This window comes from Pseudopipra pipra, chromosome 20, assembly GCF_036250125.1.
Source record: "Pseudopipra pipra isolate bDixPip1 chromosome 20, bDixPip1.hap1, whole genome shotgun sequence".
NCBI lineage: Eukaryota > Metazoa > Chordata > Aves > Passeriformes > Pipridae > Pseudopipra > Pseudopipra pipra.
This window is the reverse complement of record NC_087568.1, coordinates 10,223,457-10,251,394: the sequence shown is the minus strand read 5'-3', so window position 1 is coordinate 10,251,394 and position 27,938 is coordinate 10,223,457. Positions and strand designations below refer to the sequence as shown.

Below are 27,938 nucleotides of genomic sequence, written 5' to 3'. Positions count from 1 at the left end.
CCTCAGCTGCCCTGGTTTGTCACCCTGGGAATGGAGCCCCAGGGACTGTTACTGCTTGCATCAAAGATCACCAACTATCTCCTTATGGATGAAAAGCCCAAAGGCAGAGTGATTTTTTCAGCACATCCCTGGATTTACCCCCATCAGTGCCTGGGCTCTGGAAGGTGAGACTGGGGGCAGAGCCCCACAGAGGAGGGGACAGACTCTGGCACAGAGTGAGAGGACTTGAAGGAACCAACTTATAAAATCTGAGCAGATGGTGGTGTTTAGGAAACCCTGCTTCCTGCAACCCTGGGACCTGCACACCCACAGGGAATTTAGGAGCTGTTTTCTACCATCTTCCAGGACAGCTCCAGTTCTGTTTTTTCAGTGTCCCAAGCAATGCTCCAAACTGGATTTTAGTTACACTGAGGCTTCACATGTTGTAGATGCCCCGAATGTGCAGAACTTAAATGTTTGTTTTCCAGCTAGGAAGAGCCACAGCCTGGCCTGGAGCAGAGCTGCCTTTCCTGTCTGACACCACATGGAATGATCGGGGATTCTCTGCTGTCCTGGCATTCCCAGCAGGGCCCAGCTCTGAGAGGGGAACACCTCAGGAGGTTGTTACAGCTCCCTGAATTCCTGTCCTGGATTCTTCCCTGTCTAGGGAAGGCAGCTCTGTGAGACACCAACTCCTCTCTCCATCACCTGCAAAGTGTGACTGGGCTGGAACAAACAAACAGCATCAGTGACTTCCACATTCCCATTCCAGCAGCTCCAAGGTGAATTGCTCAGGCCCAGAGGACTCTGCTCCTCATTCCCACTCCCTGAACAGGGACACTGGGCCCTGCTGCTCCCTCTGAGGGGGGCACTGAGGATTGTCTCCAAAACACACTCCCACCACAGTAAAATGCAATCTAGTTTATTGGTTAATTATATACAGGGAATTCTTGATATTCACAGTAACATCAGACGAGTTACCTCCACAAAGAGCAAGAGCAAAACCAAAAATGACAGTCCACTGTAAACAAAACTAGAAATCCTGCTGGGTTTGGTGGGACTGGCTCCAGACAAACTCAAAAGGCACTGAAAGAAAAACAACAAAAGCTGGCTGAGGGACACAGCTGGATACTCTGTGCTCCCCCCAGGATGATAATCCAGAGGCACAGTGGGTGGAGACCAAACATCAGGGACACAACAGGCACAGGACATTACAGCCCAAGATGATACATGTGTGTCAACAGGAATTTACTGTCCTCACATCTTACAACCATCAGAGCCCTCAGCTCCCTGTGTTACAGGACAACCTTAAATTCGGGCAGCAGAGGGGCTGGGGCTGCCCCAGAGCAGATCCCACCCACAGGGAGGTCAGGCTTTGCTCAGGCTCTGCCAAAGCACGGGGTTGGCAACACACAGCCAGTGGGATCTGGTGGGAAGGGGGAGGTTGGGACACAGAGAGGTGGCTCCTCTGGATTGTCACACTGAACTGAGGAAAGCACAGCCCCAGCAGGCAGGGACACACGGACAGGACACGTCCCTTCCCCAGCTGTGCCTTGGGCAGTGAGCCCAGGAGCAGGGAGGACACAGCCACTTCCCTCCACACCTTCCCTGGGCATCCCGGGCTCCCAATGCTCCAGACAGGCTGTGGGAGGCAGCTGGAGCACCTGCCAGCCACCTGGGAGACTCCTGTCACTGAGGTCAGTGGCACTTCCCCGTCACACTGGAAAAAAGGAGATTTTTTTTTTTTTTTTTAGCTCTTTAGGCACATAAAGCTGTTAACTCAGCTCCTTTTAATCTCTTTTTGCACTGCCCAGAGAAAAGAGGATGTCCAAATGAACAGCTGGCATCAACCCAGGAGGGCTGCCTTTAGGAGGTGCAATTCCAGTGCTGGCAGCAGCAGTAATGGATTTCCTTCCCAAGAGGGTGCTGAGGGTGGGCTCTGTGCTGAGGCAGCAGCAGCAGCCCCGTGGAGGCCCCAGGAGCAGGGATGGCTTTGCCCTGGCAGGCTCCCAAGCTGAAAATTTAAATTCAGCCTCTGTGTTGCCTGAATTTAAAGGTGTCCTGGTAACAGGGAGGTGAGGGCTCTTCTCATGGTTAGGAGACTGAGGACATGCAACTCCTGTGTCAACACACATGTGGCATGTTTGGGGGTGATGTCAGAGCAGACAGAGCTGTGTCCTCTCTGGTGTGAGCAGGGGCAGGAGAGGAGCCCTTGAAGGCAGAGGTTCTCATCCAGGGGGAAACAATTCCAAGGGCACAGGTGCTACATGTAGAACGAGGCAGAGAAGCAAACAAGAACCAAATTTACACTGTAAGAGCCACAGCCTGATCTCCAAGTCATCCACCTCTGATCAATCAGAGAATTCGAGTCTGGTCACTCGGATACACGGAAAGGTGGTGAAAGGTGACAGCAGGGTCAGGCCAAGCAGGTTGTGGTTCAAAGAAATACACAGCAAGAGGTATATGAAATAATTACTGTCACCACAGAAAGCCACTCCTGACTATTCCCTGTGCTCAGCCATCCTGTAACAGCACCAACTCCAGCTCCTCCCAGACAAACCGATGGAACAGTGCTGGAATCGTTGGCTCTGAGCTCCTTCAGGGGCCGAGCCCCACAGTGCAAACCATCCACATCAGCACCCACATCTCCAGCATTTAGCAGCTCCAGTTTTCCCCGACAAACACCAGGATTTCCTCTGAGCTCTCCCAGGGCTGGGAAGGGATTGTCAGTTTGCCAAACACTAACGTTGCTCTCAGCTCTCCCAGGGATGGGAAGGGGCAGTTTTCCAGTCCCATGGAGAACCACAGTTGCTTGGAGGGCACAGCAGAGACTTCCCTGTGACAGGAGCAGAGGGCACCAGTGGGTTTGCAGCCTGTCAGAGACATAACTCCCTTCAAAGACCAGACTGGGGAAGCGTTTTTCCTGTCTCTCACCAGGAGGTGGCCAGAACTTTTCCATGAAAATAACTTTGCCTCTTTCACCCAGCAACCAGGAACCTAAACCTGCTTTTAACTCAGCTCCTTTTATTCTCTATTTGCACTGTCCAGAGAAAACAGGATGTCCAAATAAACATCTGACATCAACCCAGGAGGGCTGAATTTAGGTGCAATTCCAGTGCTGGCAGCAGCAGTAATGGATTTCCTTCCCAAAAGGTGGAGAGGGTGGGCTCTGTGCTCAGGGAGCAGCACCAGCACCATGGAGCTCCCAGGAGCAGGGATGGCCTTGCCCTGAAAGGCTGCTGGGCTAAAAAGCCATTCCAAGGATCCCCTTTCCTCACACAGCTGCTGCCAACAGTCACCAGCAGCATCTCCAGAGGAAAAAATGCTCCTGTGTCATCCCAGAAGGATTCCCTGTTCTCATGGCACATCCCAGACACCAGTCCTGCTCTGAAAGCGGTGCCTGTTCTCAGTGCCCTTCTCAAATTCCAAATGTCTTCCCTTTCAGCCAGTTACAGGCACAAACTGGGCATCCTGTGGAGAGTGAAGACTCCAGCTTTGCTCCACATTCCCTACACCAACCAGCAGCTTAATATCCAAGTGCTGAACCACAGCTGCTCCCCAGGATCCCCAAAGCCAGCCCTGGGCTGGTTGTGCTCCTCTCAGAGCCCTGTGAGATGTGCAGAGCTCACAGCACTCAGCAAGAGCTCTGCAGCCCCAGCATGGGCACAGTGGGATTGCTGGGACAAAGAGGAGTCATCTGGCTCAGGAATACTTTTTAACCAGCCCAAGCTGCTCCAAACTTCACCTGAGGAGAGACTGAAGGCTGCTGTAGTCCTGTGTTTCCCTTCTCCTCTTCCCCAAATCTCTCCTTTACGAGAACATGGTTGTTTAACCCCTTCAGCTCCATCCAGGAATTCCCTCTCCAGCCATTTTAACTTTAGTGTCATGAAATCATTATTCAGCTCTACCTCATTTACAGAACTAGTTTTAGTAACCCCAAAGTCTAGCTCTGGATCCATCCTGGTGCAGTTCCACATGAAGTACCTGCAGGTTCAATGGTTTATTTAGAATTTTTTGCCCTGTAAATACACAGCTTGTCCTGTGTCTGCTCCGTGTGTTTCCATGATTGGGAAGGGAAGGCAGCCAAACTCCAGTGCTCTCCCTGGAGGCTGAGTAAAGCTGCTGGATACATCAGACTGACAACACTCATCATCCTCTGGTGGGCCTGGAGGGCAGGTTCATCCACTCCCTGGAGCACATGGGTCACATCCTCGGGTCAAAGTCCTCCCTTGCCAGGACACACCTGAGTGTCTGATGTGCAGCACCAAATCTTCCTCAGAGGCTGAGTCCTTCTGCAGCAGAAGGTGTCATTGGCCCCAAAAGCCACAATGCCAGGGTGATCCCTCCCCTGGCATTATGTACACATTGAAAAAAACCAAATTAAAACAGCCATTCACACACAGAGGGCTCTATGGGCAACTTTGAGCTTTTCCTGCTGTTCATCAAACCTTCACTGATGAGCGTTTACAATTTAAAAATAAAATGGTTTTGTTTTCTTTTTTAAAAGAATAATTTCTACATTTCTGTCAGCCAACTAATCTCAATCACAGCATAATCTAAGAATAAAGCAAATCCTGGCCAAGAAGGGCTGCCAGGGACTCTCAGGAGTCAGGGGGAGCAGCACAGCCCAGCTCCTCACATCCCTGCACCCCAGCCAGGAACCTGTGGTGGGTTTTTCTTTATCGTGATTCTCTTGCAGCTCAGGAATGATCCAGTCCTTGGGATGGCTGCACTTCCAGGGAGCAGGGGAGTGGAGAGGCCCCTGGGCAGCACCCAGTGTTAATGGCAGTGCTCTGTGATGTCCACCACAACTGCCTTTTTCCAGCTGAAGAAGAAGTACCCGGTGCCAGCTCCCGCTGCCACGGCAATGCAGAGGTACCCGTTGTAGGTCATGAAGATCAGCATGAGGAAGTAGCTGACCACCACCTGGATGATGTGCAGCACAGTCTGCAGGAGGTGGGGGAAGCTCAGCATCTGCTGTCTGGGAACACAAACCCAAATGACAGTCAGCAAACAGGAGAGAGCTGGGAAATGCCCATTCCCAAAGAACGCTCGGCTCTGAGGCTGCCAGGGCAGCAAGGAGGGCATGAGATGGCAGAGAAGGTCACAACAGCCTGGACAGGGACTCCTGCATGAACCTGGAGCTGGGGTTTTCCCCACAGAGCTGCCTACTGGCAAAGCAAGCATGGAAGTTGCTGGGAGAACACAACTTTTAATGAGAAACAGACTTTGTCAAGCTTATTTTACCCCCCATTCAATAAGCAGAAGGGCTCCCGTTCTGCACAGTAGCTTTGACTACCTGTCAACAGAAGTTCTAAGTATTTCCTGTCAGGATCACTGCCTGTAACACCCAAACTCTGTTCCTGGGAACTCCCCAGGTGTGTTCATCACAAAAACCCCAAGCTCATCTGGCTCCTTGCTCTCCTTTCCTCCTTTTGTGCCCCGTCCTCGAGGTTGGCCAAGCCCAGTGTCCTCCAGTGCCCACCAGCGTCCCAGCCTGTCAGTACACTCAGTACTGGCTGCATCAAGTTCCTGCTGTCCCAGTTCCACCTGGAGGGATTTGCTTTAGAATGCAGTGAAACCCTTACCCAACAGTTTTGTGTGTCTCCATCAGGATGGTGCCGTTGGGGCCGGGCACTGGCATGGAGTTGTAGCGGATGCTCACTTGGGATTTCCGGAGCAGACACTCCCGGGCAATCTTAAGGCCTTCATAAAACATGGCCAGGAAGAAGACAGCCACAAAAGCACCAGCCATCTCTGACAAGAGAGGAAACATCATTGTCTCTGTGCAACAAAACCTGTCACAAGAGTCACTGGGTGGCTGAACAACCACACTGAGCTGTGCAGGCCCCGGCAGGGCACCGTGTCCATGCACAGGTGGGAAATGGGAATTCCATCCACACACTAACTGGAATTTCACCCAGGAAGTGAAACCAGCAATCACTTTTGCTAATAAGACCCAATTCTTGAATTATATAAACATCTCCCTTTCACCCCACAGATGCCATTTAAACCAGACTCAACACAGTGTATCTCTGTATTTTTGGCATAAATAACAATTCCTGAAACATTAATCCTTAAACACCAATTGCAAATGTTTTGTTTGGACTGGACAAGACAGTGTTACTAACCTCCAGGAGAATTGATTGTAAGTCCAGAAAACAGCAATGGCACATTCTCATAGCTGAAGTGGAAAGTCATGGCCTGCCCAAAACACAAAGAACACCAAGGTGAGCCTGAGCAGCTCATCCCAGATGGAGCTCAGAGGAGTCAGCAACAGGGTTTGTCCCACGACAGGAGCTCAGATCAGTCCAGCTGGTCACCACAGAACATGAAGAAAGGGTAGTGAGTCTCCAGTAATTAGTGTAGCACACACAAAGGGATAATGCTCCAGGCTCCAGTGAGCAGCCCTGGGCAGAAGGCACTGCCCCTCCACGGTACCTGTTACAGGCAGGTGCCTTCTCTTGCTTTTGGAGTCCTTTTCTCCTCAGCATCAGAAGTATCAGGGATGGGGGATGTCTCCATGGAGCTCATCCTTTCCTCCTCATCCTCTCAGGGGTTGGGTACAGGGCACTTTCCTTTCCCCACTGTAACCTCCTTTGAGCTCACACGGGAGGGTTGTACAGCTGAGTCCTCTGGTCCCTGTGCCAGCAGAATTGCTTCCCTATGGAACTTCTAATATCCCATGGGAAACAGAGGCCTAAACACAGGTACCACAAAGTGTATCAGATGTAAAGCAGGACCACAACTTCCCCTGGGAGAAGAGAAGGGCTCCTGAGGCTGCACAGTGAGTGCTGTGGGAAGGGGAGATATCAGTGAGCCCCTGGCCAGCTGGAGGTGACATAAACTTCCCATCCAGGTAAGTACAGGGCAGTTTGGCATGTCCTGGCCACAGCTGCACGCTGTCTTTTCACATGGAAAGTATGGACCACGCAAGAGGAACTGCTGTTTGAACCCTCCTTAATTAAGGTTATTTGCTGGAGCTCAGAATTAATGATTCATCTCAGCATCTGTGAGGATCAGCAGACATTCATTACCCCCAGAGCAGAAATCACTGTGGAACAGCTTTCAGAGAGCACTTTCATCTCTTCAATGAATTTAACATTTTTACATTTAAAACAAAAACCACACAAACCAAAGAACTGCAGCTGAACCAGAGCCTGTTACTTGGAGCTACTGAGGAATGGGAAAACACACCTTAACTGTGCTCAGCCTGTTAAATAAGATGCTGTGCCTATGCACTGCCTTTCCTGACAGATTTATGTGCCATATTCATTCAAAATCTTGTGTAATTACTCACAGTTTTCAGCTGCAGGGCAAGGCAGGGTCTCGTAACTATCCACTGAACACCTGACATTTGTAAAGAAATGACATTTATATGGAAAATAATGGCCCAGAGGATGCCAATACTAAGGTGTGGGATTACAGGGAGAGCTTTACAAGGAGAGCAGCAGCAGTGCTGGACTCTGAGTTCCACCTGGGCCAGGCTCACTGAGGGGAGGCTGTTCTAGTCCTTTCTTCTTGTGATACTGGTTGCAATATAAGCACAGCAATTCTTGATTCCCTCCTTGGCACAGAGCTGGCAAACTCCAACTGAAGGTTTGTAAAACATCCTCCTGAGAACACTCTCATGTGAAATGGAAATGCACACTCTCTCCCCTTCTTTTGAAATTTAATCCTAAACAGACATTTTCTAATAATCTCAAACTCACTCCAAAAGTACTTAGAAAAGGGAGAAAAAGCTGACAGAGTTCCTAGAACTGGTTACACACAACACAGATCCTAGGGCCATTTCCATGGAAACTCTGGGCAGGATCTCCACAAAGCCTCAGTGGTGCCAGAATGCACAAGTCTGGACCTGTTGGAATCAAAGTCAGCTGGAGCAGCAGGATCCAGGACCTCGGTGCCAACACGGGAACGAGCCCTGGCAGCACTTTGCTCCCCAGAGTGAGCTCGAAGGTTCAGGAGGGAAAGGGCACAGAGCTGGTGGGTGCAGATCACAGCCCCTCACCCTGCAGTGCTGCCTGGGGCTCTCACTGCCACTGACAGCCTGGAGAGCTCCATCCATCTGCTCCTGGCAGGAAAATGCTCACTCTGCACTCCTGCCTTTAGCTGGCTGCAGAGCACACCCCAGCCTGGCTGCTGCAGAGGTTTTGGCAAGAACAGACCGTTTTGCCAAAGGATCTCCAGCCCTGAAATCCATGTCATGTTTCACATCCCCTCATGCCTCACCCCACAAGAGTCACAGTGGGGTCTGGGTTTTCCTGCCTTCCAAAGTTCAGTTTAATCTCCAGTTCTTAAGAGCACAGTCTTTGAGATGACAAGTTACCCTGAAGCACAGACAAGGAGAAGCTCTGTGGTTAATGCTGACTCTGCCACTCACCATTGCCATCATGTCAGATCCATGGTCGTGTCCCGGGGGGGCTGTGGAGTGGAGATGCTCAGGAGGATGAGTGGCTGGCAACATGGAGCTGTTCCTGTGGTGGTCGTGAGACATCTCCATGGCAGGGAGGTTCAGAAAGGCACATAGAAAAGTGGGACCCTGGAAAACACAAAAAAGAAGAACTTTGATAAAAAAAATGTGGTTTCTCTACTGCTACTCCAAGAGAAAATACCCTGAGCCACTGAGAACTTCTGCCTCTGGAAAACTCCTGGAGCATCCTCATGGTCCTGCTCTGACAACAGGGAGCACAGAGCAGGACAATTTAAAGGAGGTGTGTCTCCCTGAGCTTTACATCATCCTATTGCTGCACCATCCTCCACACTCCTGCCAGAAAGGGAGTTAATCTGGTTGAGGTGGCACATGGACACAAGGGCTCACTATGAAGTAACATTTCTTATCTGTAAGAGGTAAAAAACAAAGTCTCTTCTTAATTGCAGTCATGCCAGAGGCAAAAGTATCTAAGTCCCCACTTCAAATTGCATATACTAAAGGATCAGATTACGAGATTTCTCTTAATTGACAGTTATGCATTTTACTGGGGATGTGTTGAACCCAGCAATTGTGTTAGGGGGTACAGGACCTCCTGCCAGGCAAAGGTCTGCAACAGCCACAGGCAATCCAATTTCATTTCCATGAGCTTTACAGTGCCACATCTCCCCTCTAATCACATTAACACAGGGAGAGAAACACTCAGAAGGCTGCCAGTCCAAATCCCTCATCTGGTTACCACAAATCAGGGATGTCTGGACACACCACATTAAAAATAAACCCCCCCTCCATGGTTGGACGTTGGACGTGGCTCCTGCACTGCCTGGACTGGGACCTGCACAATTCCTGGTGGGAAATGGAAACCACCAGGTAAAAACAGCAACGAGAGAGAAAACGACCTGGGAATACCAGTGAGTCCTGGAAGGACAGGATCTGTCATATTGGACCCTGCCTGGAATACTCTGTACCCTCCCACTCTAGTCCAGTACTAAAGTTAAACCAAGTGGAATAAAAACCAAAGAACAAATCAAACCAAAGTTAAAAAAAAAAAAAAAAGAGAGGAGACATCCTTCCTTCCAGATAAATAATCAGGAGAGTTTACAAGTGCAATTTTTCAGTTTTCTAAGCCAAAAGGCACCATGGTGTTTAACAGGTAGGGATGGCTGTACTGAGATTGGAGAGAGGAAATAAAACCCTAGAAGATCTTTCTAAACTGAAAATAGCAAATAAAACCCCAGCTGTGGTGGAGCTGTTTCAGCTTGTGACAGAGACTTGGGGATCCCAACAGCCTTTAGAGTTAAATTAAAGAGAACAGTGAGAGAAATTAAAGATTTGGAGAAGATAAGGAAACTAAGTCAGCAGTGCTGGGGATGAACTCATGAGAGAGAATGAATACACTGAAATTAAATACTGCAGGTAAGCACCTGTGAGGAACACCAGGAACACACAGCTCAGGTATGTTCTGTATCTCTGCAGCTGAGGTTTGTAGCCCATCCCTTATTGCATTAGACAATTCACAATAATCCCCTGGAAAGTTACTTGTAATGGAATTAATGGCACTGGGTAAAGCAGAATGAATTCTCTGCCCATATTTCTGCTAAGATTTTTTTGCTCACTTCACCTCAATTTGTGCTTAAATATTGAGACCAGAAAAATGTCCACAGGGAGCAAAAAAAGAGAGAGACCAATGGAAGCAGCAGCTCAGCTGACACAGAAAAGCATTAGCAGGGGATACCTGTGGAATGAACAGTGTGATTTCCACATGGCACAGCTCTGAACATCATCCTGCTCCAGAGCTGAAAGGTTCAGGGTCTAGAACTGCAGTCCCAAAATACAAACCCTTGGGAAAGGAACCCTCTGCCAAGACACACAAACTTCAAATTGTCTTTTGCATCAGGGAAGGAAGAACAGCCCAAGTGCTTCACCCCCCAGGATCAAAGGTGACTGTGCCGCGAGAGGAAGAACGTAACGTAAGAACTTCCCCCTCCCCGGCCAAAATCTCACAGAATCAGAGAACCATGGAATATCCTGAGCTGGAGGGACCCACAGGGATCATCCAGTCCAGCTCCTGGCCCTGCACAGACACCCCAACAATCCCACCCTGTCCCTCAGAGCATTGTCCAAACCCTCCTGGAGCTCTGGCAGCCTTGGGGCTGTGCCCACTGCCCTGGGGAGCCTGGTCAGTGCCCAACCACCCTCTGGGGGAAGAACCTTTTGCTGAGATCCAACCTGACCCTCCCTGACACAGCTTTAGTCATTCCCTTGGCTCACTGCTCCCCAGAGCAGAGATCAGAGCTGCCCCTGTGTCTCCTCCCTCGTCTCCTCTCACTTGACTGACCCACTGCTCCTGCTTTGGATACAACATCCTCACTAGTGACTACTGTCCAATGGCTCCTTATCCAATTTAGAACTCCGCACTCCTGCCAAACTCCACAGGTTCCAGTGCACTCCACAGAAGCTCTGGCTGCTCCCCAGATGAAAAACTCCCTTAATGGCTGGGTTGTGTCCAGCTGCTCACTATTTTCCTTCTCACTAATCATCATTTGTCTGCAGAAAGGGAGAAATAGCAGATGTTCTTGGGGTATTTGCTTTGTAGGAACAAAGAATCAGTTCAGGTATTCAGGAGGGGCTGCCTGTGGCTGGGCAGGTCTTGGTACAGGTCACAAAGAGCTTGACCCTCACCTGGGCAGCTCCTTCTCACTCTGCTCCCCCAGTGTCCAACACCAAACCCAACCCCTGCTGCAGTGACCCAGCACTGAAGGACACTTTATGAGATCCTAAAAGATGGGGTATTAAGTGGTGTCAGAGGAAATAACCTTGTCTGAGCCACTTCAGCTGTGTTTTGTGTCACTGAAGGCAACCAACACGTGGATAAATCTCTGCTTAAAAATAAATCAGTTCCAGGGGACAATCAGTCTCTGATTTACAAGTTAGGAGTTCTCTACCTGTGTCTTGGAATAAAAACAATATCCAGGGCAGCAACAAGTTAATGAGTGTGTAACTTTTCAAGCTGCAAATCTCTATTTGGTTTGCAGGCTCCTAACAGACAAGCTGGCAGACGTGGGGCTGAAGCAGGTGCTGGTTTTAACAAAGCTGAATCCACACCTGAAGGAAAAAAACCCCCCCACAAGGTTCTATTATTGTAAATTCTTTAAATAGGTTTAGCCTTGTACAGACCCAGCCCTTCAGCAGGTATTTCTGTCTGAATGGGTGACTTGATCCCTGGCTGCTGCCTGTTCCATATGTTTGCACAGGGAGGAAGAGGCATTGGGGTGGATCCCTGAGCATGCCCTGGAGAAGGGATCTGCCACAGCCTGTGGCTGCATCAGGCTCAGGTATTCCAGAGGATCTGCACACCTGAAGGGCACAGACCCCATGGTTCACCTGTCACAAGGGTCACACACACACACAATGATTTTTTTGTACTCCACAGTAACCTACTGCCTAAGAAAACAAACAGGGTGGAACAGGAGAGAGGAATGAGGAAATTCTCTCCAAGGCTCATTTCTCTCCCTCTCAGTGCTGCTACCCCAGGTCAGAGGAACCACAGCCTCCATTTCACAACCCCTCACATTTTTAAGGAAAACAGAAAGACTTGGAGCTACACACAGGACTTGTCTTCCTTTCAGCCATTCTCCTGGAGCAGGACTGAGCTCAGGCAGGCTCTGCTCACACAGCTTTCTGTCCCACCCCTGCAGTGCCACTTTGGCAGCTCTGCAGACTGGGCTGGTTCAGGGAGAGGTGCAGCAGGAGCAGGATCTGACAGCAGCAAACTGTCAGCACCAGGACTTGCTTTCACCCTCCACCAACACTTAACCAGTGCTGCCACATCTCACACACACAAGGAAGCCACAGTCACAACCCCAGGGCACAGGGAAGGGGAGGACAGGTAGGATATGCCAGGTACAGGGCAGGTAAATGAGCTGGAGCTGGTGATTCGCCAAACCCAGAGCAGTTTTCTCAAGCAGGTCTCAGCCACAACATCACTACCATCCCACACAACCTCCACCACAGCTTCCCAATCTCCTGCTTCTGCCGTGTTCATCCAGAATCCTGCAACTTCCCAGCAAAACAGAGTTTTCCCTGCGGCAAATACCCAAGGAAGTTACACCTGGACATGCAGAAACAGGACAGGCTATGGGAAGGACCTGCCAAGCTCCCAGAAAGTCCTTTAGAAATCGGGTTGGTCTGAAACACGTTGGTCTGAAGCAAACAAAGCTTCCTAAAGTCACATCCAAAGGGAATGAAGCTCCTTTCCAAATCAGAAGTGTAACAGGATTAACAACAGAGCCCTAAACCAATGCCCATTACAGCAGCAACTCTTCCCTTCAGACAGTGCCTCATCCTCCCCATGCCAGTTCTGAAAACACGAGCAATAAACCTAATCCCACTGGCTCTGCCCGAAAGGACCAGAGCCTTAAAATCCACCTCCCCAGTGTGCTTTACACCAGTTATTTGTCCCACAGAGAGGGTGGTGCTGCAGTGGCCAGCACACAGTGGCACAAGCCCTCCAGCCCTGCCAACAGGACACGGAACCCTCCCGACTCCCCTCAGCACAGAGGGAGTGATTCCTACCCAGGGTCTCCCTACCAACACTTCTGGGAGCAAGAATAGGGTCAGAAAGTCCTTCTGTTCTCCTGAAGATGTGAGAAAGACCTGGTAATATCTGCTAAGAATTAAAATGAAAGTTTCCAAAAGAAAGCTAAGGGAAAAAGATTAAAACCAGCAAGTTGGAAAGGCAAAGCTCTCTTGCCTACACACCACCCATGGCTCAGTGCTGTGTGACACAAAGGAATGCTGCAGATAAAGCAGAGGAGTAATGGAAAAGGCAACCAAGAGTCCCCAGTGCTCTACTTACAGGCTGTCAGCTCCGCTGGCTCCCAGCTCGTGGTCCCCAGCCCAACGCCTTTATTTTGTAGCAGAGCTGTAAATGCAGTGGGAGGGAAGCAGCGCCTGCAGACACTGCAGCTCTGTTCACCAGCTCTGCCCTGGGCTCCTCTCAGGGCTGGGGCCACTCATCAGGAGACCTAAGCACTGCTTTGAGTTTATTCAGGTTCCTGGCAAACCCCACCACTTTAACCACTTCCTTTCCAAAGGGGTGGACTTGGGAGTCCTCCAGGATCTCCGGAGCTGCTTAAAGGCACAGCTGAGGGACAGGCCAATTGTGCCTGTTCATGCTCTAGGAGCACCCAGCAACAGCAGCCAGGGCCAAACTACCCAGACTATACAGACACACTTTACAGATACAGGGAACAAGTATTACATCCTTCAGCAACGTAGCACAACGTGTTACGGACACACACTGCTGTTCTCCAGTGTCCAAATTCCCCCTGGAACTCTCCCAGGCAGCTTCAGCAACCCCAGGCTGGCACCCAGACACAGGGAGGGACTGTGCTGTGCCCTAATTGCACACCTCTGTTCTTCCCTTGCACAACTCCTGAAGAAGGAGCTCTTAGTGCTATTTTAAGAATTGGAGGAATGTCTGTAAGGTCACAGCAGAACTGGGGCTTGCTCTGGTACTGCCTCACCACCTCAGAGACACAACCTAAAGCCTTTCCCAGGAGTTTAAGGCTTCCTAAAAGCTCAACACACCAGAAGGGGTTTGGATAAAGAGAGATAAAGAGAAGGGCATGGCCTGGGAGCAGAGCTCCAGGACATGCTGAGGCTCAGGCTGTCAGGCTGCAGTTCGGATTTCCTGGGCTTTGTCCTTGACCATGGAAGCCTGAAAATCAATTCAGGCCAGATTAGCAGAGCCAAGCAGGAAAACTCTGTGTGACAGAGGGCACATTCTCCCTCTCCACCTGTAGTGGGAAGGATACAGCTGAGCTATTCACCCCAAAGTGTTTCAGGAGCTTCTGGAGGAGGATGACAGGAACTCTGGAGGAGTGGAGTGCAGAGAGTGGAGAATGATGGGCAAAATAAGAGCTCAGCAGGGCTGCAGACAACATCTCGTGTTCAGCTTTGAAAAAAGGGGATGATGCCTGGGCAGGCTGGGACATGCCAAGGTGGAATCAGTGAGCAGGGACATCAGCAGGGAGAGGCAGCCAAGCTGGGAGCACATGGAGCTCAGCTCTTGGGCAGCTGGAATGCACAAGCCAGGTGGAGCAATGGGCTCTCAAAAATGACACACAGGGCTGCCCACGGTTCATGAGGGGAGAAGGAGGATCCCACAGGAGATCTGCTCCTCTGCCATCACCTCCACTGAGGATTCCAGCTGGAACCACTACAGCACAGTCCTGGAGGACTGAGAACATGGCACATCAACACCACTCCGTTGTCTGCGACTGATGGTATTTGCCCAGGCTAAGACAGACCATGTGTCACCCACACAGGGAGGTTTGGGGGGGAAGCATCCAGCCAGAGTTGAGCTCAGGTTCTCTGCAGCACTGCCAGAGCACAGGGCTGGGGCCAGTAATCCCAGTCCCCACGGACACGCTCCTCCTCAGTGCCTGGGAGACTCAGGGGGGCTGCAGGGTTTTGTGAGGATCCCAAGAGAGCTCTGCCAAGGGCAGTTGTTTTGCTGCTTTTTCACTCCTCTCTGAGCTGCAAACTTCCATCCTTCTGGGCTCCCAGATGCCACTGTTTGCTTGTTTTATTCTTATCAAATCTTTGTGTTTCTTTCCCACATTCTACTCTTGTCCCAATACATGTTTGTCCCTCTCACTGTAGGGTTGCTGTGTCCCTAAGGGACAGGCTGCACCCTCCACATGGAACCATCACACAGCACCCACGTAATGGCAAAAACCCCAAACAATGGTCCAGTCCCACACTGTGGATTTCAGTTGGGATGGTGGCTCACACAACCTTCCTGGAGCTGCACAACATTATTTGGCACCCTGATGCAATTACATACATTAATCAACTTTTAATTAAAATGAAGATTAAAAGAAGTTGATGAAATATCAGTGTATGTTCAACCCTCAAGGTCCCACCTCTTGCTTTGAACCAAAGCATCCCTGAGCTGCACAGCCAAGGCAAAGCTGGTCACACTCACTTAGCACCATCCCCATTACTTGAGGAGGGGCCAGAGCTCTTCCTCTCAGCGTGGCTACAATAATGTCCCTTTGATGGAGTTTATTTTCATAGCAAACTTGTCTGGTCACCTTCTGTTAGAGGCCCTGCTTGATCTGCTTCCCTAAAAGGGGACGGTCATTCCTAATCTCCCAACTTCTGCACACTCCTCAGGAAACCTCTAAATCTTTGAACAAAAAAAGAAAAATAATCCAGGACAGGCTGTTCTTTACAGGACAATGCACTGAACTTCGTTAGGTGCAGCACACACCATGTCTCACTAATGGGCCCAATGGAGTGAAAGGCAGCTGAAAACAGTCCTGCAGAGCAGCAAACTCCAGTCTCTAAGCCCGATAACATCAGAGGAAAGGCTGAGAAATGCTGGCAGGGGATGTGTACAGGTGGCAAAAATACTGGGGAGTCGGTCAGGCTGGGCAGCAAACAGCCTCCTGTGCAGTCCAGTGTTTCCCTCAGCCACACTGGAACTGCAGGAGATGCAACAGCAATGAGAGAAGGAACTCCTGGGAAGCATGGAAAACTGAGGGGTCCTTGCCAGCCTTTCCTGGCTGCACCCTCATTTCTGCTGGAGAAGTCTGATCCAGCCCACATTCAAGCTTTGCACTGAGATCCAAGTGTGATCCTCTACTGTCTCACAAAGGGTCCCCAACTCCATCAAGCAGTTAGACCTGGCAGTTACACTAGATAATTCCTGAAGGTCCCTTCCAATTTATCCTATCCTATTCCTCTTCTAACCTATTCCCATCCACAACAGCCTTGTGCTGTCCACCTCTCACCCTCAGCAGCACAGCTCAGGTCACTTCCACTTCAGCAAGGGGTGACAGAGCAAATCTGTCATACCCTGGGTTGTCCCTCTCCCTCACAAATCCCAGGTCAGCAATGCAGGGGTGGAAACTCCCCTCATCCACAAAAGAACCCTGACCACATTCCCACACAGACCAGAGATTACTTTCCTTTGGAAGAACTGCCATCTACAGACCAATCCATGTCTCCAGCTGTGGGGCCAAATCTCGGGGTCACCACCTGCACATCTCTGCAGGCTGCCCTGCTCCTGGCAGGCCATGGGACACCCACACCATCCCTTCAACACAGCAGCACAAGCTGTAGGATGTGGGTGCCCACAGGCTTTGGGGCTCAGAGCACAGCGGTGGGTACACGTGACTGGATCATTCTCATGCCACTGCAAATGCAACACAGCCCTTGCCCTGCCAATGCAGAACAGCAGGAAGGGCAAGACAGCAGGAATGCTGCTGGGATTGGGTCTGGCAGCTCCTGTGAATGACACAGGGTACAGGGTACACGCTTGCAAAACAGGGTTTGGCGGATGTTGCCAGGCACACATCTGCCACAAAGCCTGGCTCAAGGGAGGTACTTTTGGGTGGCAGATGCTGAAGGCTGTCGTGAGGCTGAGGACACTTATCCACACAAAGGACACTTATCCACACAAAGGACAACCAGGCAGGACACAGCAAACTTGGTTTGGAGAACCAGATGTCAAGAATGCCATGGACTGAAGTGTTCAGCAATAACCTGCTCCCATCCTGACAAAACACGAGTACTTTCAACATGTGTGAGCCCAAATGAACCTGAAGTCCCCAGTGGGACACTTTCAAAGGATCTGAGCACATTCCAGCCTTGGCTGTCTTTGACAAGCCCAGCCAGGGACTATAATAAGCTGAGCAAATCCAAAGTGCAGCCCAGGGAACAAAGCTGAGCTCGCCTGGCCCGGAGCCGCCCCCCCGCTGACCAGAAGCAGAGGGCCAGGAACAGACATGTCAGACACAAGGGGTTGTTTTTACTGCTACCAAAACCAATAAACACGGTGTCCATACAGGGCAGATGCTCCATCAGCAGACAGAACTCAGTGGTGCCCAATTAAAAGGTGATTGGCACCTCTTCCACAGGTCAGAGTTTGCCTGCTCATCTCCGAGTGGCACAAAACTCCCACAAAACTCCCTCCTTTCCTACGTTACTGCTCCAGCTCCAGGAGAGCAGCCCCCAGCTCCAGCCAGCTCTTCTCACTGGGCACACACAGCAAGGACGCACCCCTGTGGCACTGGGGGCCAAAGCCAGAGCAGATCTGTTCTGCACAAGGCCCCTGATCCCTGCCCTCAGGAGTGACTTGTCTTGCTCAGGCCTCCCAGGGGCACAATTTCTTCCATTCTGTACATGGACAGCGTTTCCTACCCTGTTCTCACTTCCTCCTTGCACAAGTAGCCTTTTGGATCCTCTATTTTCCCTGTGCTGTTTATTGTCCTTTCAGTCCAGGTGCATGAGGCAGCCATCCCCCTTTCTGGCACACAGAGAAGTTTCTGGAAAGTGGCAGAGTTGAGGCACCTCAGGACATGCCAGACCTGAGGAGTGGCTGCCATTCCCAGAGCTCCCAAAGCAGAGGAGGTGCAGCACCAAAGCTGACTCAGGCATCCCTCTGGAGACAAGAGCAGGGCTTCAGAGATGCCAAAGCTGACACAGGAGGCCACGTTACAATTTCTTTATGAAACATCCAGGCTAGAAGGCTCCTGCCAAAGCATGGCAGACACCAAACTTCCTTATAGCCAACATCAGCATGAATTCAGAGCTAGTGCTGACAAGCTTCCATCAAAGGCCATTCCCAGGAGGCATCTCCAGAGGAACCCCTTCAGCACTCCCCGGGCATGTCAGAGGTCAGGATCACCCCAGCTCTGCACACTGGCCACACCATCAGAGCTTCAACTCCCTTCCTCACAGCATGCAGGGCATGCCACAGGAGCACAGGGACATAGCCACGCCACAAAATCCCCAGGATCCAGCCTGAAGGCCCCTCCTTCCCCCCACCCAGGAAGGGAAGAAGCAGAGATAAGGCAGGATGGCTCAAATCCCAGAGGTGTGAGAGAAGGGATGGGTGCAGCCTGCTTTCCACGTGTGGTGTTCAGTCAGGAATCACCCGGGAATATCCCGCTAAAAACCCTCAGCACTCACCTGGCAGCTGGGGACAACTGGGGATCCTGAGCAGTGAGGAGATGCAGGACAGCAGGAAGAGGAGACACAAAAGCAGGGCCATGTGACCCATATTTCCAAGATTACACAACTCCTGAATAAACAGACATTTCCTTATGGTCTGTGGTGGTTTGTGCACAGATGTTACACAACCAGACACAGGAATGGTGACCAGGGAGATGTGATCCACGTGGCCAGAGAGCTGAAACCATCCTGCTGCCTCAGGGCAGGCTGAGAACAAGAAGGAAGGAGTCCTGAGCCTTGTGATACTCTTCAAAAACTTTATATTAATAATAAAAAAAAAAGAATTAGTATTTGGAACTGTATCCTGCAAGATCAGACAACTTCTGCTTCCTTAGAAAACCCAGGCCTAGTGAAGAATTTCACTTCCTATTCTATATGCCCTAATCAAGAACACCTTCTAACCTACAACAGCCTTTTTTTTGAATGAAGGGAAAATTTATATCTTAAAGTGAAAAAAACTACCTTTTGCTTACAAATTTCTTCATTGTGCTCACTAATTCAGCATCCAGATCCCTGTAGGTTCAACTCCTGCATCATTTATTTGGATGAAAAAGAGCAGCCTGTCTCCCACAAAAAGGGTCTGTCCAGAGGGTAAGGACATGGATTATTGTTTGTGAGCATTCACTGGCCAATGCAGAAACATTCCATCTATCAGGAATGATATGCCAGGATGTGAGATAGGGAACTTGCAAGTTAATTCCTGATAAACCACTGCTCTGTGGTTTGCTGAAGGGGGAAGGTCACACACCAGGCTACACAGTGTAAACAGCTCTGCCCAGATTGATTTTATAAGGTGCCTTCTGGCCCTAAGCCCTGTCAAACTGTAAAATCATCTCAGCAGACACAAAATGAAATCCAGAGTCAACCAGTGCACTCCCAAGTCAGCAAGCCCAAGTTTCCTCAGTGGCCAAAATGACTCAGTGTGCCCTTGAAGTGCTGGCCTTTAATACAGGTGCAACATTACTGATGTTATCTTCCAACAGCACAAATACCTTTGTCTCATGCAGATAAAACTAATGCCAAGGGTAATAAAGTGGATGGCAGTGGTTTATTACAGGCTTCATAAAAGGGAGCCCAACGTCCAGCAACAGGTGATTCAGCAGACTCACGGATTCCCAGATTTTACCCTACTTGCTCATTTTCACACAATTCATTTTCCTTCTCTGGCTGCTTTCCAACATCAGAACCAGACTTAGCCCAGAAAAGGAAACACTTGTACAAGTTCTGAGCAGGCTCTGAGATGTTTTGAGAACCTGGACAAGAAGAAAACCACCCCCCAGAACTCCTTGTTAATTTTTGGGAAGCCATTCCACTGGTTGAAGCAATTCCCACACGTTTTCCTGTGTCCAGTTCAGCCACGCGCTCATTCCCTTCCACCACAGGCAAAGCTTCCTTGGTTAATCCCAGGAGCACATTTCACTGCTTTCCTTTCATATGTAAGTAGTTGTTTGTCTCTAATTACTCCTCAGAAGGTGTCCATGTGCAGAAACAGCGTTTTAAGGTGGCCACTGAGCCATTCCCCTCCCCTGGAGCTGTCACGTTCCAGCCTGTGCCAGGTGGATGTCACGTCCATAGTCCATGTGGGAATACACTGGGATTTCCAGCATGCCAGAGTCATCTTTGGGATGCAGCCTTTGACTAAAGACCTAAGAGTTCACAAGGCTGACTTTTACAAAAATATTTAAACTCTCTCTGCTTGCAGAGGAGAAGTGGATGCCATTACATTCATTTTCCATCACCATCCATGAATGGGCTGCCCAGGGAGGGGGTGGAGTCCCCGTCCCTGGGGGTGTTTAAAGAGAGGCTGGATGTGGCATCAGTGCCATGGCCTGGGTGACAAGGTGGGGTTGGGTCACAGGTTGGACTCGATGATCTCAGGGGTCTTTTCCAACCTGGTTGATTCTGTGATTCTGTCCCTCAACACAAAACTTACCACAGCCAAAATTCTTTTGTGCTTCCAAACACTTGTTTTGAGAAGCCCAAAGCTGTTTCTGGGCAAAAATGCAAGGTAGAACTGGGGCCACCAGCAGCGAAATTCACTCCACTGTGTTTTTAATTAAGCCCAGGAAGTTGATCTCTGTTTTGGCAGATGGTTAAGACCAAACTAAACATCACCAGAGGCACCTTCCTGCTCTTGCCCCGTGATCCTGGCAAAGAGCAGGAGGATGGAACAGTGACATATAAATAGCTTCCAGGTAGTAACACAAATACTTGTAAGGGAGCACAAATTCATAGCCCCAGTCCATGGAACAGAGCAGCTCCACATTCTCCTTTTGGAAATGCAACTGAATTACTGAAACTATTATTGAATATTGAACCATTGAAAACTCAATCTCCAAGGCAGAAGATCTGTGATATCAAAAAGAGGAAAGGAGCAATCAAATCAAGCCATTCTCTGGGAAGGAGCTTGTCTTTGGACACTCTTCTGCCAGGACCACTTCTAGGGCATGGAAAGCTGGAACAAAGAGCCATCAGCAATTTTCTTACAGGTGACAAAAAAACACTCTGGGAAAAAGCTTCCAACGCTGCCTTCTCCATCAAGCTTTCAAACCCCTGGGCTGCCACAGAGCTGCTAATCCAAAGCAGAAATGATTCAGAGCTAAAAAATGCTGAGTACTCACTATTCCAGAGACAGGTTTTCCATCTACTGACTCCCGGAGAACAGTCTTTTCCAGGCAGGCAACGAGTCTGAGATGGAGCAAAGTTTCTCAACCCTCGGATAATGCTGACAAGCACAATCATCCTTATCTGTATCAAAGGCTAATCATTAACTCCTGCTCCGATTGGGCCGGGACCAGAACAAGCACTGGGAGGCTCACACAGAAATCCATGGAACAGCAGAAGCAACTCCTGAGTCTCCCTCACAAGATCTTTGCAAAAATGCAGAGAGATTTTAGAACACCCCGACCAGGTTAAATGTGTTGCAATGATTACTTTCCAAGACATTCACCAAAAGACATTTCTAACATTAATTTCTCTGACAGATAGTGGTTTGCTTGCCTTTGGATATTGTAACAAGGCAAGCTTAACTTATTTTAGTATTAGTATTGAAGTATTTAGTCTTCAAACAGAGAGAGAGCAGGTGTAGATCAGGTATTAGGAAGAAATTGTTCGCTGTGAGGGTGGGGAGGCCCTGGCACAGGTTGCCCAGAGAAGCTGTGGCTGCCCCATCCCTGGAAGTGTCCAAGGCCAGGTTGGACGGGGCTTGGAGCAACCTGGGCCAGTGGAAGGTGTCCCTGCCCATGGCAGGGGGTGGGACTGGATGGGCTTTAAGGTCCCTTCCAACCCAAACCAGTCTGGGATTCTATGATTTTATTCACCCCAAAATGAAGAAATGTGACATTGTCAAATCTATTGGCCAGTTTTTAGGAGCTTTGGGGAGTGGTAAAAAGATAGTAGGGCAGATCATAAACTGGGCAGAAATTCTTCATCACTGTGTACAAGACAACTGCTGTCGGGGTATCCAGCTCTGCAACCTCTCTGCTTGGAAGGCTGGAGTGAACAATTCACAAAAAATGTGACAAAGGAGAAAAAGTGCAAAACAGCTGAGCTGTGCCTGCAGCACAAGGGGCCTCATGGGAGGGGCTGTGGTTTCAAAGGAGATTAAAAGCAAGAGTTACACAGAAAGGGATCAACTGACAAGCAGTGCATGTGATCCTGTCGGGATGTCCTGGAGGGTTTCACTGGAGGAATTCAGAAAATTAAGGGAAGTTATGCTGCTGCCAGAAGGGTTTTTAAACTACTGGGTCTTACCAAAGAAGCAAAATAGTCACAATAAAGCGTGTTAGGCTTTACCATCCATACAGCAAGTCATCCTACAGACACTGCTGTGTGAAAAGAGCAGCACAAAAATGGCTTTACAAGAACAGCCAAGGCTGCAGCAGGAGTGTGAGGGCAGCTGTTAAGTTTCAGAACTATCTTTTTTTTTCAGTTGTTCAGGTTTCAGTCTTACAGCACCTGTAACACACTCCTCCATATTTCAGTCTCACCTCACACCACCTCACACATTCCAGTTCAGCACGTCCTCATGAGATAATGTCTTATCTCAAGTTAATGAAGGGCACCAAAGCCAATGGTAACTTGATTCGTATAAACCTCTCCTGGCAGAGAACCCAGGGATCCTGACTCAGTGTCTTGTCAAAACCATCAGACCAGGAGCTCAGACAAACAAGGGAACCATAAAAAAGGCAGCTGAGAAAACCTGCCCAACACTGAGTTGTTTCACTTCCATGGTATCCCAAGGCTGGGCGTGTTCCTCGGGAGCTTGTGCTTCCACTTCCCTTATCACTTTGATGTCCAAGGGTTGATTTACCCACTGGAAAGGCACAGGGTACCCGCTGCCCTCCCACGGAGCCACATGACAGCAGCACTGTGGGATGCCCATCCCACTTCCCGAGGGATGGGGCACAGTGACCTGGGATGGCCTGGCTGCTGGGAGCACAGCTCGGAGTCTGCTCCACAGTTCCTACTGTTTCTCCTTCCCAAGTAAAACAGGCGAGGTTGAAAATGCAGGCAAGCTGTGACAATGAGCTGCTGGGCCTCTTTAACACAGCACCTTTGGAGCAGGAAATGTTCACAGAATCCCAGAACATGCTGAGTTGGAAGGGACCCACATGGATCATGGAGCCCAACCCTTAGACCTGCACAGGACCATCCCCAAGACTCACACCATGTGCCTGAGAGGATCATACTGGGATCCCTGGCTCCCAGGGCAGCCTCTGTCCAGGATGCACATGGAGGAACCCAGCCAGGAGCTGCTCCCATTCTCCGATCCAGAGCACAGCCACCATTGAAGGAAGTCAGACAAGGAGCAGGTTGGGTCACAGAGAGCATCTCCCTGAGGAGGCTGGAGCCATATCCCTTCCAAACAGCTGCTTGTCTGAGCTCCCAGGAGCAGGCCAGCCCATCAGCTCACAGCATTAGCTCAGGAAACACTCTGCACCTTGGAGGTGGCCTCAAAGCACTTCCTAACCCTACAAAGCCAAGGCAAACTAAATTATCTCTAATATGAAAAAAAAAGCCTGAAAGTGTATTTACCACAGACACTCTTTCCCCCAACAGATATGCAGTAGGTGCTTAGAAAAGAAAAGCAGTCGAGCCTGTCAGGGTTTCTCTTACCCAGTTCAGCCAAAAGATCAGCTAAATATATCCCAAAGCTCATATTCCAAGCTGATGTACCTTCATTAGAGGAATGAGATTGAATCCATGATAACTAATGAGCTTGTGTGGGCAGAGAAGGTTTGTGAAAGTGGAGTGGCTCCCATGCAGTCTCAGGGAGCTTGGGGCACTCGCTGTTAGTTCCATGCCAGAACCTGGATTCTGTTCCCAGTTTGCTCCCAGTTTCTCAGGCTTGGTACCAGGAGCTGCTGAGCAACCAGTGAGAACAGAGATGCTCAATCACTTACAGCATTCTGACCTTTGCTCCAGAGCTACCATGGTCTGCTGTATTAATTTAGATAAATATTAGATGATATATTAGATTATATTCTTGTACAACTTTTTAAACAGATGATAAATGAGTTTTACATCTGAGACACAACAACTGTGGGATTTTCTAATATTATATATATGGAGAGGGAAGGAGCAAAAAGTTCTGGCTGCAATCACAATTGTTCAAGTGCCACTGGAAACCAACTGGACCCTTGCAGACACAAACTGGTGACATAGAGAAGATACTGGGAAGATGACATCAAAAACTGTAGAAACAAAGAAAGAGGGACAAAACAGAGGTATTTCATCACAGCCTCCCACTCCTAAATTGGCTTCTAAACCAGGAAAGTCTAATTATTCCAGGACCAACAAATGAAAGACTCTAGAAAGTGCAGCAAATAGGAGTTTAATTTGCTTACAGTAACTAGTCCCATTATTCTCTGCAGTAGCAGATTCCAGCTTTCAAATAAAAAAAAAAAAAGTTAATGAAAAAATCATTGGTCCCATGTCCCCTGGGACCTAATTGGGAACATTTCCAGAAAATTAGATTGAAACAAAAGGCAATGGAGTAGATTAACTAAGATTGGATTTCCCTGAGGAAAACAAACTAGATTGAGTCTTTTTCATCCTCCCCTTTAAAAAAACCTGCCAGGACTCCCAGTGATTTCCTGGCAGACTCCTGGAGAAGTTCATGTTGGCAAAGTGCTTCAACTCAACTCCACAGAATTGTGCTGCAGGCTCCTGACAACTTTGAGGTGACCTTCAGCCCAGGGAGGAGGAGGCAGGTCTGCAGAGCAGCTTCCTCTTGGACAGAGGGGTCTTCACAGCAAATAAACCAAACAGCAAAGGAGAAAATACTACATTTTAGTTCAAAGAACAAAAAGTTCTGTCTTCTCTCGGCCCTAATGTCTGCTTGGAAAACAAACCAGTGAAAAGAAACTCTCCAAGACCCTGCTCAAAACTCACCCTGTGAACACGGGAGATCTTGTCTCTAATTGTAATATAAAACTGCAAAAGAATACTCTCAACACCCTCCCTTGTCAGGCATTAAGCTTTTGTTCAGGGAAAGAGTGTCTCACTAATGCAAAACTTGAAGTTCCACTCTAAAGGGATAAGGGAGAGAAAAATCCTCCCAAACCTCTTTTCTAAAAACAAAAAACCCCACAAGCCTTGTCCTTGTACCACTGTAAGTCTGAGTCAGTGGCAGGGATGATACCTTTAAAATAAAAAGGCAAACATGCAAAAGTGACTCAATTTAATTCCTCCTCTCTGATGGCAGAAATTATTCTAATTCCCAGCCTAGTTAACAAGCTGCTGTAGATTAGAAATCTGATATGAAATGAAAAGCAAGCAGCAAATCTCAGTAGGGAAGAGCTGTACAAAACTTCTCATTCTCAACACGAAGTTGTGTGGGCTCCCAAAAGTCCTGCCAGTTTTCATATTTTCAATACTTTTTTCTTTGGTGGGGGAGGGAGTAGAAGAAACCAAAATTTTTGTGTTTGTAGCAAAAAGCATCACTTTAATTTGGCCTTGTACAGCACAGCAGTGACAGCTTCACCAACAAAGCCTCAGTTATAAAATCAACCTGCATTTAAACAGCAACATTTACACATTATTCCCAGTGTCCCCTTTCTAATGAAGGATGGGAAAAAAGCACCACAGAGTCCAAAGGCTGATGAAAGCCTCGGGAAACATTACACCATAAATTACATGATCTGGGATCATCAGGCTGAACACTAACTTACCCTCTAAGATCACACATTGTTCCTCATGAAAAACCCTGCAAAAGCTTTGCTGACCTCAGGCTCAAGCAGAGGCAAGTTAAGATCAAACGGGTTGAAAGTCAACTTAATAAACACTTGTGAGGAGCTTTTCATCCACCTGTGCACAAAAAGCAGGACTATTAAGCACTCTGGAGCTTGGGATTCAGGCACAAACAGGAACTATTGGTCTGTGCCTGGGAACTGTGTGGAGCCACGAGCCCACTGCAAACTCAAAGGTGAGGACTGTGAACAAAGCTTAAATTAAAAAAGGACAAGTGGCTAAGAGAGGGTTAGAGGTGATGTTTGCTGAGTGCTGCAGAACGTGCTGCTACAGCCTCCTCCCCTCTGCACTGGCACTGAAACTGGGCAGTGCTGGACCCCAGGAAAAAAAAAGGAACCATATACAGGTGCAACAGGGCCTGCAGATGGTGAGGGGTCTGGAGGGGCCATAGGAGGATCAGTTGGTTTGTTCAGCCTGGAGGAGACTGAGGGGAGACTCATTGGGTTTACAGCTCCTTCACAAGGGGCAGCACCATCTCTGCTCTGTGTGAGCAGTGACAGGGCCCAGGGAATGGCTGGAGCTGTGCCAGGGCAGGGTCAGGTTGGATCTCAGGGAAAGGTTCTTCCCCCAGAGGGTGGTTGGGCACTGCCCAGGCTCCCCAGGGCAGTGGGCACAGCCCCAAGGCTGCCAGAGCTCCAGGAGGGTTTGGATGATCCTCTGGGGCACAGGGTGGGATTGCTGGGGTGTCTGTGCAGGGCCAGGGGTTGGACTGGATGATCCCTGTGGATCCCTTCCAGCTCAGGATATTTTGTGAAACCTGTACCTAAAAAACCTGAATTCCAGTGCCACACCAGGACTTGGTCACATCCACTGTTTAAAAAAAATCTATCTTGACAACCAACTTGACAGAAATACAGGAGCCAAAGCAACAAAATGTCTCTTCATCAAAGGAACACAGGGACCACAACAACTGGAAGTTCATGCCTACCTGCCCTATTGGTAAAATCTGCTCCCACCAGGATTTACAGCAACTGTTGTGTGTCTGTGTTGATTTTATGTCCTTTTCTAACAGAAACAAGGGTTTGACCCCTTTCAGGTTTCATTCTAAACTAATGACACATTCTGCAACACAAGAGCTACTTAATACTCCTCTCCACCTTCTCCCCTTAGAAGTGAAATCACTGATATCCCAATCATGGGATATTTATTTATTCCCACCACAATAAACCCCCAAATTACTGCAAACACAGCACTACAACAGACCTGGCACCTTCCTGCTCAGACTCAAATATCCTGTAAGCAACTATTAGTACAAATTTCCAACCAGTGCCAGTAAATATCCAAGCCCAGGAAGTTATTCACCCCTCACCGCCGTTTTGACCTCCCCTGCCTTCAGTTCCTCTGCATTTCGACACCATTTCCAGCTCAGCCGGTGAAATTTAAACCAGCGGGTCTCAGAAAGGAGGAAGAAATACCAGCTTTTCAAAGGGGGGGAAAAAACACGCAAAAAGAAAAGAAAAAACAAAACAAAAAACAAACAGGGAAAAAACCAACACAAATCAAACCAAACCCACAAACAGGCATATTTCCCAAGGTATGAGGTCAAGGTGGAAAACAGCTTAACGAGGGGCATTTCAGGTGTTTATACACCCAAGAAAGTACTCAGATTTAAAGACACTGTATTGTTGATGGCCCCGGGTAAAGCAGAGACAGGAGAACGAATGCGGTGTCCCCGACCTTCCCCTCGAGCGTCCCGCGGACCGCAGGGCCCCTGCAGAGCCACCAAAGAGCCATGAGGGCCCTTTCATGAGGGTCACGGCTCCCTCACGGCGAGGGCGGCCCGGCGGCGGCGGGGCCCGGCCGTCACCTCGGGAACCGCGGAGCCGGCCCGGGGGCCTCTCCCGCACCCCAGTGGGGTCTCCCCGCACCCCCGTCCCCTCAGGCCCCTCCCGGTGCCCCCGAAGGTCCCGCGTCCCCCGCTCTGAGGGATGGGGGGGGGGGGGCGCGGGGACCCTCACGCTGAGGGAGGGGGAGCACGAGACCCCCCGGTCCCACACGTCACTCACCGCGAGACCGCCACGAGCCCGCGGCGCCTCCGCTCCGCCCCCCACGCAAGCCCCGCCCCCACACAAGCCCCACCCCCTGAGGGTTCGACTCCGCCTCCCCAAGGCGCGCCCCCCGTTCTGCTAAGCCCCGCCCAGTACGTGCCGCTAAGCCCCGCCCCTCCAGGGGTCTCTCTAAGTCCCGCCTTCCCCATGTGTCTGTCAAGCTACGTATCCGGAAAGCTCCGTCCCCTCGGCTTGCC

General features: G+C 49.6%; 1 protein-coding gene and 1 long non-coding RNA gene across 6 annotated transcripts; both read right to left on the bottom strand.

Annotated features, from left to right (window-relative positions):
• Window positions 1-885: 885 nt before the first annotated feature.
• On the bottom strand, window positions 886-27,753 carry SLC31A1 (solute carrier family 31 member 1). 5 transcript variants are annotated; one of them, XM_064677238.1, is made up of 5 exons: window positions 27,700-27,753; window positions 8,363-8,521; window positions 6,111-6,183; window positions 5,568-5,736; window positions 886-4,960 (listed from the first exon to the last, which is right to left on the bottom strand). In XM_064677238.1, the coding sequence occupies exons 2-5, from the start codon at window positions 8,480-8,482 to the stop codon at window positions 4,759-4,761; spliced, it is 564 nt and encodes a 187-aa protein (XP_064533308.1). In that variant the 5' UTR covers window positions 8,483-8,521; window positions 27,700-27,753; the 3' UTR covers window positions 886-4,758. The 5 variants fall into 5 exon arrangements, with proteins under 5 accessions (XP_064533308.1, XP_064533306.1, XP_064533307.1 ...); XM_064677236.1 differs by lacking the exon at window positions 27,700-27,753 and adding an exon at window positions 27,371-27,488; XM_064677237.1 differs by lacking the exon at window positions 27,700-27,753 and adding an exon at window positions 21,061-21,202.
• LOC135425196 (uncharacterized) lies at window positions 24,260-27,346 on the bottom strand. Its single transcript, XR_010435508.1, has 2 exons — window positions 26,622-27,346; window positions 24,260-25,750 (listed from the first exon to the last, which is right to left on the bottom strand). It is a non-coding gene; the product is annotated as an uncharacterized LOC135425196 (long non-coding RNA).
• Window positions 27,754-27,938: the final 185 nt, after the last annotated feature.

Excerpts from the sequence above, each read along its gene's own strand:
- SLC31A1 (XM_064677236.1), bottom strand. The coding sequence starts at position 27,427 with ATGGCTCTTTGGTGGCTCTGCAGGGGCCCTGCGGTCCGCGGGACGCTC. Across the intron at positions 5,737-6,110 it reads TACAATCAATTCTCCTGGAG|AGATGGCTGGTGCTTTTGTG; the intron begins GTTAGTAACACT and ends CTCTCTTGTCAG. Across the intron at positions 4,961-5,567 it reads GAGACACACAAAACTGTTGG|ACAGCAGATGCTGAGCTTCC; the intron begins GTAAGGGTTTCA and ends TTGTGTTCCCAG.